Source organism: Artemia franciscana, chromosome 2, assembly GCF_032884065.1.
Source record: "Artemia franciscana chromosome 2, ASM3288406v1, whole genome shotgun sequence".
NCBI lineage: Eukaryota > Metazoa > Arthropoda > Branchiopoda > Anostraca > Artemiidae > Artemia > Artemia franciscana.
The window spans coordinates 26,056,366-26,069,403 of record NC_088864.1 but is presented as its reverse complement, the minus strand read 5'-3'; the positions used below and the strand labels follow the sequence as shown (position 1 = coordinate 26,069,403).

Genomic DNA, 13,038 nt, shown 5'->3' with positions numbered 1-13,038 from the left:
TTTTAGATCGTGTACGTACTCGTGATTTCTGTATCTGCCCTCCCTTACAATTCTATGGATTTGGTCCGACATTTCTAATCGTTTTGAATAATTTGCCGTTTTGTCACTGTTTTTATAGATATTTCAAGGAGAGTCATCGTCCCATTGAAAAACGCAGCCGCATGTTCCTGTCGGAGACGCTTGAAAAAGAAACTCCGCTGGGGTTAATTACACAGTTCTCGCCAATTGTCTTTGCACTCTCAACCGAGACCCTCAATTAAAACTAATATCGCTAAAAGTCTTATGAATGAAGTTTTTTTGGCGAATTTCGAACTGATTTAATTGTGCCATGTCTGCCTCCTCAGGGATTCCTTACCTATCGAATAACCTTACATTCAGGACTTTTGTAGCAAAATGCTCTTTATTTTTATTGTAGAATCGGTTGAAAATTTTGCAAAACGTGCTCAGAGGCTATTTCTCTGGAGAGGGGAAACGTATTACTCCTTGCGAGGAAATTGGAAAGTGGGAAATTGTCCTTAATTTTATATTTTCTTTTAGAAAGGTAAATACGACCATTTTTCAATGCTTACTGTACTTTATCTTATCCGCGTCACCAATATCAGTACTTTTTGTCTATTTTACACATTTAATGATGCACAGAAAGTTGCCTTTCCAGTGTAATATAAGGTTCTGACTTGTGTTTCTCTTTTATTCCAGGTGAATTTTGTAAACAAAGGTGTCGTATTTGATTGGTTGTCTAATTTCCATTTGGAAAAAAACAGTGACGACGAAACTGGGTCATTTTCGTTAACAGCATGTGGTAACTGGAATAATGAAAAATATTTTCTTAAGTACAGCAGTGACATTGATGTCAGCACAGGGACAGCAGCCAGATCAGACTTCAGCTCCTTCGTGTACGAGAATATAACTGGAAGTGACAGGTGTTAGTGTTTTAATTCTCATAACAGTTTCATCATGCATTATTTTATCTTTCTCGCAATATTACATAGCAATGGCGTCAATTACTTTTACTTTTGATTGGATGAATAAATAACAGCGATGCCTTGTTTGATTCATTAAAATTGCAGTGTTGTCTTGTACTCAAGGATAAAATTACTCTGAATTTGGTGACTCTAGTTTTGTTTTCTTAGGGGACAAACATTCTTTTATTTTAGCCGCAGAATTTGTTTTCAACTTTCATTAATTGCAGCATGACAATAAAACTTTTTAAAATTAATAAGCTAACGTATATTCCATTTCTTCGGAAAAATATGGACTTTCCCTCTTTTTTAAAACGCTACCCTTACTCTACATGAGGGGTATATCAATGGGAAAGTATTCTGTCTTTACGTGTCTGATGTCTAGCTTCTGTGTTTATACTTACTGAATCTATTGATCGGTTACGTTCCTAGCATTGAGCTAAATTTCCAAGTCTTATGTCTTTCTAACAATTAGTGGAATCTAACATTATCAACATATTTATCCTCTAAAATACTAACCACAAACACCATTTCCCTTGATGTAATCGCCCTTTTCTAGAAACAGTTAAACTCAAAATAGCCTAAGAAAAGATGACGCTAAATTCAAATTCCTAATGATAATTAATCTTTTTTGTATGAATAACTGTTTGTTAATTGTTTTCCGGTTTGTACGGCCTAAGCTGTTTAGTTTGGTGGAATTTTTACAAAAAATATATTGAAGCATTTTTATGGCAATAGTTTGTGCTCTTCAAAAGTAAATTAACGCCATCTGTTACCGGTGCCAAACTATCAGATGATTCTGCATATTGGTCTGATAGGCCTTGATTCTGACAATCTATATGGGGTTGGGCTGGATATTTTCCACCCCTTTATGGAGTAGCTCCAGGAATATGTAACGTGATGTTGAAGTTTGGGTAAAGCAAAAATGAATGGGGACATAACTAAGCTTACTTTATAGCTCAATATTATAAATTTTACGTGGTTTATAAAATAAGATTCAATTCTTCTGGTTTGTCAATTCATAGAACAATTACTATGTCACGAAGGCTCACAAAGAAGTCATTCTCAATGTAAGACATTCTTGCTGGTAAGTAGACCAAATCCATTCCGCATTTTCCTTTTTTACTAAATAAATTACGCTTCAGGATAAATATATTCTATTTTCACAAGAGGTTCACAAGTTCTAAGAAACCCAAGTTTGGTTTTTATGTTGAATAAAAAACACCAAAGAAACAATGAAAAACAATTTAAAAATTTGTCAAAAAAAATGTGTCGCACATGAAATGATCAATATAAAGATAAAAATATTAAATGTAGCCGACAAAAGTTTACAAAAATTAACAAAAATAGACATTATCCAGTAAATTGTTAAAAAAAGCTAAAAGGAAAATAATGGATATAATCATTCAATAGTTGAAAATCAAAGGGTGGGAGGTGATTCACTTATTTCACTTTTCGATCATAATGGGAAGAAAAGTTCTTCTACTCTTCGTGTGGAAAATTTCATAGGGATAAAAATGGGGGTTTATGTTGATACAGAAGGAAAGAGGCGGTGTCTATTTTAGGGAGATGTCTAGGGAAGAGTCAATTTTTTTTGGGTCTATATAGAGTAATATTTGCAGAACACAAGGAAATCTCGGTTCTAATTTCGTCAAGGGTAACCAAATTGGCTTTCCGAAGAAGGGAAATATAAGGTACTTTACCATCATCAAAGATAACTCTTAGAATAGAAATTGATTTATTGGCTAAAATAGCGCACAAGCTAGCATAAGCACGTCAGAACAGTTACAATGATAAAACATATGTTAAGGGATAAACATTATTAAAAAGTTAAATCAATTATTAAAATGCGAAACAAAATAAGGAACAAAAGAGTTTTTATACCTCATGGTCAACATTTGGGGACGCAAGTCAAGCTGTGTATTTGGAGCTCTACGAGCATTAAGTCCTGTATTACGAAGAATTGGGGGATTTTCTTTGAAGGGGGGAAGAAGACGTCGATGATAGTCAGAACTAAGGCACTTGTGACCAAAGTTCATGATAAGGATGTGACGTCGTGATTCCAATTAGTAAGTTCAAGTCTGGATAAAGCTTCATCGTATGTAGTATAGGACGTCCCCAGTATAATTCTTATTGCTCTTTTTTGGATGCTTTCAATTTTCGAACAATGGTGTTTCGTCAACCCAGGATGCCAGACAGGGCAAGCATATTCAACACAGGGTTTTATATAAGAACAATAAATTATTTTAAGGTTCTGGATTAATATGGAGGGCCGTTTGAGAAGGGAGAAAGGTTTAAAGAGAAAAAAACCAGATTTAAACTAGACCTACGTTGCCTGGGCAACGTGAAGTGTTGCGGCAACCTTTGTTCGGCTTTGCCGATTAAAGTGTTGCGAGAGCAACACTTTGGTTTTGTTTCTTCGCTATCGGTTAAATGCTGAAGTTGTCAAAACTATCAAAGCTTTCAAAACGGCATATTCAAAGAAGAACACAATCAGTAATCACATGATCAAATTCTTCAGCGTTGAAAAAACAACAGCAAAAGAATATCGGAAAAAGGGACTAAATTGAGTTTGCAGCCAGTTGAACTTTATCCTTTTCAATCGTAGACATCGTGACGGATGGAAACTTGGAACATTATCTTATATAATCTAGTTGGTATTATAAAGCTATCCGTAACTTTTCAGGATCAAATACCAGAGATGTGCACCAATTTGCACAAATTTGTAGCCCCTCATGAACCTCCTCTAGCAACCCATTCTTGCTTACAAGTCCCTCTTCCGTGAGAGACAAAGAATAACACAATCAGTAATCAGATGATCAAAGGCTATTCCTCAGGGTTGAAAAAAAAAAAATATTGGAAGAAGGGACTAAATTGACTTTGCAGCCAGTTGAACTTTATCCTTTGCACACCATAGGCTCTGGCTCGAGGACAAGCAAAAACCATCCTTTTTGGCCCCAGGCAAGAGTCGTACGGAGCTTTCCAAAATATAATGTCATATTCATCAATCCGGCCCGAGGTCCACACTAACAGCCGATTATTACTTACTAGGCCCCTAAATGTCACTTTGCAGCCGGTTGAACTTTATCCTTTTCAATCGTAGACATCGTGACGGATGGAAACTTGGAACATTATCTTATGTAATCTAGTTGGTATTATAAAGCTATCTGTAACTTTTCAGGATCAAAATACCATCAGGGACCCATAAATTTCCTGTAATGACTCGCCATCCAGGATCGCTTATTATTGGATGGCGAGTCATTACAGGAAATTTATGGGTCCCTGATTCCATAGATGTGTACCAATTTGCACAAATTTGTAGCCCCTCGTGAGCCTCTTCTAGCAACCGATTCTTACTTACAAGTCCCTCTCCCGGGATATACATCCAAGTTCACCGGAAACAAATAATGGGTACACCAACTAGCAAAAGTTCCAAACCCCTTGTCGCTGAAGTCATTGTAGCCTAACAGCTGATTATTACTTACAACTCCCCTACATGTCTTACAATCGGGAACCAAGTTGTTCTTACCATCAATTACACCAGAAACAGATAATAGGTACACCAATCAGCAAAAGTTGCAAACCCCTCATTGCCAAAGATGATTATAAGCTAATAATCGACTGTTGCTTGGAAGTCCCCTACATATCTCACAATTGATATCGGCCTATTTTTGGTTCAAGTGTGTACCTTACCACTGAAGTTGTCAACCCCTTGAAACTTTCAAACTGGTGTATGTCATGAAGGAATTTTTGTAACAAAAAATGGATGGCATATACTTTGATCAGCTCATCAAGGTCTATCGATTGTCATTGAAAAAAAAATTCTATCTTTCTTAGTTCAAAAGTTGACTTCTTTGCCGGAGGCCAACTTTCTAACACCACCACTTAGAAAGGAGCAAAGGATAAGCTCTAATTTCTTTAGCAATGAGAGAACTTTTAAAGTTTAAGAGGTATATCTGATACCATTTCTCTATTGCAATCCCAAGTAGAAAAAAAAGAATGGTAAAGTCAGCTGAAATCACGAACAGAAATGGCTAGAAACAATAGATGGCAGCACTTTCGGACCCGTGGGAAAATCGCACTTTTTTGTTTCTGTAAATTTTTCTATTTATCACTCAAAGAAGATATATTGGCTGTGGGGCCGGGGAACTACCGAATATATTTAACACTTATAGATTTTAGTCCATCTTCAATTTGAAACTGGTGCCTGCCTGCTTGCCTGCTAGAACGGAGCTTTCCACTCGAAAGCAGAAACATGGTTTGATGAAACGAAAGCTTGGCTGCACGACTTCAAATACTCCTCTCTGACATAGGCTATATAACTCCACTTCACTTCGCACACCATAGGCTCTGGCTCGAGGACAAGCAAAAGCCATCCTTTTTGGCCCCAGGCAAGAGTTCTACGGAGCTTTCCAAAATGTAATGTCATATTCATCAATCCGGCCTGAGGTCCACACTTTCCGTAAAAACCGCACAGGTTAGACCCTTACCAGTTTCCAGGAATAAGCTGAGATCGGCGGCATAGGAAAAAAAAAAAAAACAAAAAAAAAAAACCGGGACAAAACCAAAGTGTTGCTCTCGCAACACAATAAGTGAGAAGTCTGGGACTTCCTTTAAGGTCACTGTCCAACAGCACACCAAGCATTTTAACCGTAAATGCACCTTTATTGAACGGCCTCTTTTCTATCCGACATTTCGCTAAAAATACTGGGTTACACTCAAGGGTGTAATTTCATCAAAATTTTGGTGGGAGGGGGCAAAATTGGAGTCAATTTTTCCAAATCAAGTAAAAATGACAGTGAAAACTGAAAAATGCCCCATATAGTATCATAAAGGTAAGGATATAACAAAGAAAACTGACCTGTTACTGCGGATACTTGAATTATGCAGGCTTATCCTAATCCCCTGGACCGTAGCCAGGACTTTTATTTGAGGTGTTATTTTTATTTCTTTTTTTTTGGTGGGGGAGGGTACAAAAAACTTCAAAAACGCATCAGAATGTGAAACTGATATTTAATCCCTCTTTATTTCCGGAAATATTCCTGGTCTATGCTGTTATTAAGAAAGTTAAGAGTAACATTCAAACCCAAAATAAGAAGAATTCATTCCGCGCAGGAGTAGGAATGCCCCTTCCTCGTGCCCATCTCTGCCTCATAGTCGTAAAAACATTGGAGGATGCTCCTTCGATTACAAATTGAGATTTCTGATTCTTTTTTTTTAAGTCGAAAGGGATTGGAGACCAACCAGCCGCGGGGAGTATTTTTCGGGCGGGGGAGTATTTTCCATGGTAGGGTGTTTTCTGGAGGGTTAGACGCTGGCTCTGGTGCAAAACATGGCACAAAGGGGAAAAATTACGATTTTTGCATAATTTGATCAATTTACCCAGTGTTTCTGTTTTTTTGGTCCAGTGCTTTCTGGATTTGGTTTCTGAATTTCTAAACACTAAAAAAGGGTATTTTTCAAAGCAAGTGTAATTTTTTTTTCAGAAACCTAAGGGGGGGGGGTAAATATATCCCTGGCCCCATCCTAATTGGCGCCACTACTTTTTGTCTCTAAAATCTGTTTAAACTAATACAAAATATTGTAGATGTCTCTAGAACCAATAGTTGAAACTTTACATCAGAATTAATCGATAATGAAAACCAATAATCTAGAAACCAGGAAGGATATTTCTCCTTTGTTTAGTCAAAGCAAAAACAAACTTCGGATTTACAGAAAACAAAACTGTCGAGACAGTCCCCATGAACATGGAAATTAGGTACAGTTGAACTTGGAAATGAGTCTGCTGCTCTTCAATCCGTTTCATACATGTATCAGACGTGTGGTCCAGGGGCCATACCTGTCCCAAAATATTGGAAGTTCCTTTTTTTGTGTACAAGGCATCTTTTATTTCTATTCTCTTACGTAAAGGCCAAAAGAAATGTCTGCATACCTGACACACAAGTCGTCTCGGATTTAGTAATAGTTCTCGTATTTAATATTTCCCTTTAAGGCAGTAATGGCGTAGGCCTAAGACTTTATTTTGAGGCCAAGGAGCCATAAAAAATTAAAGGGAACATCGTTCAGGCAATACTTAGAGCTGGCTTTGTTAACATCATCCCTTCTCAAGACCGAAACACAAAATTCTAACTTTGGGAAAATATCGAGTTACAATTGCATCGGTTGGTAATTATTGAATGAAGCCAAGTCTCGTCGATGATTCCGAGGCAATGCACTGCTACTAACGTAACATTAAGTTACTGCAGTTTTTTGAACGATCCTGTATTTAAAATAACTGAATATTCAAAAGGATATTGACGTCATTCAGAACTGCCATTTTAGTATGAAAGTACAGTAGTACCGGGTAGCGGGTGATAGCTGATTGTCTAGGATTTAACCAGTCTTATCACTGTTGTTGAAGGTTTTTAAATCAGCTGATAAGTTTTTTTTATGCGTAATTTAAGGAATACTCTCAAAATCCTTATAAGGTACATATGACCTAATGCTAAGTTTAGACGCAGAGAATTTTGACAAGATTCTCTAAGGACCTTGTCGCTATTTTTAACTTGAAATTCTTGAAAACCTTTGAATATAACCTAGGACATTCCAGACCAGGCACGTACGCAGGAATTTTTTTTCTGGAGGGAGGGGGGCAAAACCTTCGAAACAGTAGAAATAAAGTAGCACTTTTTTTATTTAGTAACTAAATAAATGCAAAAAGTAGGTATATCGGAAAATACAGATTAGCATTAATCTGTAGTATTGTAGCAGATAAGGGGAAGAAGACTGAAGCCTCAAAAGTACGTTTTAGGCTCAGGTTATGTTCATAGCGATTTAGAACCACTGATTGATCTATTATATATATCCCACTGAAAGGGAAATTCTAGGATTGATACTACAATATGGGTGCTGTGGGGGGTAATTCTTCTTTTGCGAAAACATTTATTTTAATGAAAAATGATAGTTTCCAAAATTGATCCATTGAAAGCTGTACTTTATCCTGAAAAGGGAGGACAGACGCCCTAATATAAAGGATAATTCTGTTTTGAGGTGGAAAGCAGACTCTCTTTACAAAAAATAAAAATAAAAAAATAACAGTACAATCACTAATTACTTCAAAGAGGGTAAAAAGTTAGACAGAAATCGGGTTAAAAATTGGGCAGTGACTTGACCGGATAATTGCATGCTGTAAAATCTTAAAAAAGGTCCACACATGTATCTAGATTCTTAATATATGTCCTACTTTTTCCAGAAATCCTAAGAAACTTTGGGGAAATTAAACATTTCACAAAATTTCGGGGGGGACCGGTCCCGAAGTCCCCCCCCCCTGCGTACGTGCCAATTCCAGACATTAAAGGGGGAAGGGCGGTTATACTTAAGGCGACTTTGAGTTTCTATGTTAGCCTACATCCTGGGGTATCACTGGGTGAGAGCGACTCTTCTGAAATGACAAGGTTGCCAGCCAGATGTACTCCTTTTTAAAATCTGTCCTCCTTCATTAAAAAAAAAAAAAATGGGATCTGTTCAGGGGCGTGATTTCGTCGAAATATTGAGGGGGAGAAACAAAGTTGGAGCCTCCCAAGTCAAAATGAGCAAATGAAAGTTTTATCTTAGTTTTGCCAAGATTTTTGAAAATACTGACTATCAGCTGGGGGGAGGGGCAGATTTGGGTGCGGGGGCATTTGTCCCCTGCCCTATAGCAAATGACGCTCCTGGATTTGTTCTCCTTTTTGTGTTTAACCAGTAGCCTACAAAATACTTCCACAGCCAGTTTCCCAACAAAACAGTAAATAGTAGTAAAAATTTTCAACATTGTAAAATCATGTAAATAAGATTCTTTTCTTCTCATTAGAACAAGGTTTTTGTTGTGGAAGGTTTAGAAATGGTATCTAGGCCTATGAAGAGCAGAGATATACTGCACCTAAGTCTCGCGCTAGAAACACATGAACTAAATTGACAGAATACATTTTTAAAGTGGTATCTTTATTTCTTCTCACAATTCTGCAAAGACAAAGGAAATTGTCAAAGGTGATTTGTACCCACCTTGAAAATACTTGCAGCGATTTTATTTTAATAATAAAAGTTAGCTGCTCAGCCTTCAAGGTACTTAGATCTTTTGATCCTTTGTTAAAGATATTTCAAAATTAAAGTAGTGCTATCCATACTTGGCCAATTTAAAAATTGACTTATTCGAAATACCAAAAATAACAAATGTTCTTTTTTAAGAACAGATGTCCTCCTTGCTGATATTTTCAGATGGTCGCATTATGAAGAGTAGTACACCAAAAATACAACACAAAAGTAATACCAAGATAAATAAAACCAAAGAGTAGTACCATTTGATTTCTTATTTATGGTATTTTACTTCAGTTTCGTTTTTGAATCGTTGTAATTGTTATCTTCGCAAGTATTCTAACTACATATTTTACTACATACTTAGTATTGCACAGAGTATAGCTTTTTCACGTAATGTCCATCAGTTGGAGAGCTCGTAAATGCTTAATGCTTGCCAGTGCAAATTAAGGCAATCTAAATTTGAAAAGTAGAGTGGAGAGATAATACTCCCCCTATACTCTTTAAATCCCCATTAGTGAAATTTGATCTGAGATTGCACTCCTGGAGAAATATTCTTCCAGATAAAATGCTCAAAAAAGCTCCCCAGAATAAAAATATACTCAATCTTTATTTTTTTTCCCCCCTATTTCCGCAGATACGGACTTTTTGCCATTGGCGCAAGGAATTATAAATGCGCCACCAGATATCCATTTTCAGCGCTTATGTCTGGCCTAGATTCCATATTCAAACCTTCTTTAGCTCGTTGAAGCCTGGTAACTGTTTTCTAGCGATCTTTCTTAATCGTGGGTCCTTGACTGCACTGTTTCTCTTGGATTCGTGGTACCAAACCGCGAGACTCTTTTACGCGAATGATCCGGTTGCACCACATTCATCACTTTTATATGGCCTTGTCAACCACAGGCTTTTACAGAGCAAAAAAAGGTTTCTAACGAGCCTCGTTCTGAAAAAGGGGTGAAAAGGAGGCGATTAACAAATGTCAGAACTCAGTTGTTACTAGCTTTTGACATATAGGGCCATGCACCGTCTATCGTTGGTGTAAACAACTCTTATCGTTTGGCCTCCTGTATGATCAGTTAGGCTATATCTCTGTACATCCAACTTTTCTAAATACCCATTTGTTATACAAATTTAGCTAGCATCTAAAACTGAATTAGCTAAAAACGTTAAGTTGAATTATTGTTATGTCTCAGAAAATTGGATAGGTTTAGTTTTCTCCGTAGTTTGAAAACTGGACTAGAAGATCAGAGTATTCAGCGATGGGGTGTCGATTCAGGTTTATCTCTTAGTCTTCGTTTTTATGGCAATAGCCGTAGATACAGCTTATGAAAAGAAAAATATAGTTCTGTGAAAGGGATAGGATGGATCCACCAAGTTTTCAAACTTCGATTAATAAATGAGATGCGTCTGAATCATTAACTCCTTTAGTTTTAAGTTTTGTAGATTATGAACCGACATTTGGTCCAGGGGATAGAACCGTTCTAGTGAAGGTCCTATCCTTGAAAGCTATGCTAGATAATTACATTGAAGTAATCAGTGCGATGTTCGAGAATAATATCACTGCGGCTGTACGAAGCGAGTTTAGTAGTTGGGGGTCAGTGGCGTGACTCTGTAAGCTCAGCCAGAATCAAATCAGCTCTAAATGGGTACCTGGAGGAATATGGGGAAGGTAAACAGGAAGGGTGTGCGAAAGCACAGGATGGCTGACCCCTAGCCCTGTGCGAACACCAGACCAGTGTGCGAATTACGCTTCCTGGCTGAAGGGCTATGAAACGGAGATTGGCACCGCCGGTAGGGGTTGTAAAGTCCAATGCTGTATTATTTACCTTTTTTTTACTTCGTCCTGAAGAACATGACGAAGTCTAAGGAAAAAGATGTTATCAGACGGGAAGTTCTTCTAGTCCAAGAATAAAAGTTTAGAGGATTGAGGGTGAAAGAATAGGTCTGAAAATTAACGTTAAGAAGACTAAATCGCTTGGATAACCAATAAATAAGGGTGAAGAGGTAATTTTAAGGAACGGGAAAATGGATTAAGGGGTTAGCTTCACGTACCAAGGTAGTGCTATTATTAAATGTGTCAAAAGCAGAATAGCCAAGTGTGCAGGGTGTCGTTTCTGTTCGCAGTTGAAAGAAGTTTGGAATATTATTAAGATAATTCTGTGAACTAAGATTAAATTATTGGAAGCCACATAAGGAGGGTGGGCGAGTTTGGCTCTAAAACATGGGACCTTCAAAAGGTAGTCCTAATGGATAGTTTTTCTTATGTACTCATTTGACTGATAACATTTCAAACAGTATGCTGTATAAAAGACATGGTTCGATTGCATTTTCTCTTGCTATAATGTAAAAAAGGTAATGTCAATAAAGGTGAAAAAATAATGGTGAATTAAGGATGACAGATTGCCAAAGATTGTGCTTTTTAGTGCCCATATGGGATCAAACGAAACGGTAGTCGTCTCCAAATGGGGTGAGAAGAGGTTGTAAGCAAGAACAGTACTCGTTGATTATTCGGAAGACACTCAAGAATTTTGATCTGCAAGATCTGACAAAAACCGGTTTAGCTATCTGTATTCGGAGACAATTAGCTTAGGCTCATTGGAAAAACTGCGTTGTAGGTATATACTAATTAAATATTGCTTTTCATAATTGTTTGTCGTAGTTCCCAGAATTTTGTTTCTAAAGTAGTATGTTTTCATCGTATTTTGGTATATTTCATTAGGATTAACCTTACTTCCCTTCGTGAGTGTATTCTGTATAATTAAGAAGTATCGTAAGAACCTGAGAAGAGGTTATAAGTAAGGACTTGAATGAAATCGGAACTTCATGGGTTGGGGTAAAGAGGGAAGCTTTGAATAGAATGGTGAAGAGAAAGCGCTTGCGCAGCTTTGTTGGTTTCAGGTGACTTGACGCTGCAGTGACATGTTGGTGGTTGAAGTAGTTGTAGGCTAGTAACTTTGGGTTTTGTAAAATCAATTTTAAGTAGCCTAATATAGTCTGGTGATATATTTTCCTTCATTGGTTTTGTTTGATGCATTGTTTGGCTCATGGGTTGTGCTGTTCTTTATCATATGCTTTGTATAAGTGTGAAACAGTTCGTGAGAGCAAACTCGGGCCAATAGCAACTAAAACTCTAAAAAAGGAATTCTGATAACAATTAATACATCAAAAGAATTGGCTTTTTATACTGATTTCAAATATATAATATTTGTTAAGTTTAGTGTTGCCCAGCAAAATCTAAGAGGCTGAGAAAATATGCCTGATTGTTGAAAAAGGAGCAATCACTGCCAAAAACGCAAGTGATTCTTATGAAAATCACATAATTAGATCCGGCATATCAGAGATCACAGCTCTAGAGGTTTCAAGCTCCAATTTACAAAAATATGAAAGTTTTCCTGAAGAAAAATCATGGATGTGTACTTATTTGTTTTTTTTTCAGGGGGTGATCATATCTGATCACCTTTGATGGTCCTAGAATGTCAGGACAGGAATAAATTGAAATGAAACTAAAAGTCCTAATGTCCTTTTTAAGTGTCCAAAAAGATCGTTCCATGTGAAAGTAGCATTTTCTGCCATTTTGTGAGCAATTAAAAAAAATGGAAATATAAAAATAAATTTCACTCTTTTGGAAAATGATTTGAAAAAAATTCCAATGTTAGTCTTAACGGATTTGCATTTTATAGCGAAGTCAGAAACAGAGAAAGACTAATGGCTTGGGAGATTTACAGCTCCGAAAAATTGTATCTGGGTCAACCCTGACTTCCCCCGTTCATTAAAAAAAAAAACGTATTTCCATTTAATTTTAGAATAAATGTCTACATCGTATTCTCCCTTTTACGATTTTTTTTTACCTTCCACACCACAGAATCAGTACGATAATTGCCCTATGCAGCGGAAAAACTGGCATGTGTAGTCTTTTCGTTCCAAGGTCGTCCAAACAGTACCGTTTATTTTCTGATGATTGTTAATCATTAAACACTTTTCTGCCGAAGGATTTGTTTGTTTTTTTTCCTCTGTCGATACTGAAACC

General features: G+C 36.9%; 2 protein-coding genes across 2 annotated transcripts in view; both read left to right on the top strand.

Annotated features, from left to right (window-relative positions):
- LOC136039343 (vitellogenin-1-like) overlaps positions 1-1,051 on the top strand; it is a 105,088-nt gene extending 104,037 nt beyond the window's left edge. The window contains exon 19 of the mRNA XM_065722993.1: positions 697-1,051. Coding sequence (XP_065579065.1) covers positions 697-927 — 231 coding nt within the window. The 3' untranslated portion in view covers positions 928-1,051. The remainder of the gene's footprint in view (positions 1-696) is intronic.
- Positions 1,052-7,305: 6,254 nt separating this feature from the next.
- Positions 7,306-13,038, top strand: part of LOC136039342 (sodium-dependent transporter bedraggled-like) — a 129,232-nt gene continuing 123,499 nt past the window's right edge. The window contains exon 1 of the mRNA XM_065722977.1: positions 7,306-7,426. The gene's annotated coding sequence lies outside the window, so the exon portion shown is untranslated. The remainder of the gene's footprint in view (positions 7,427-13,038) is intronic.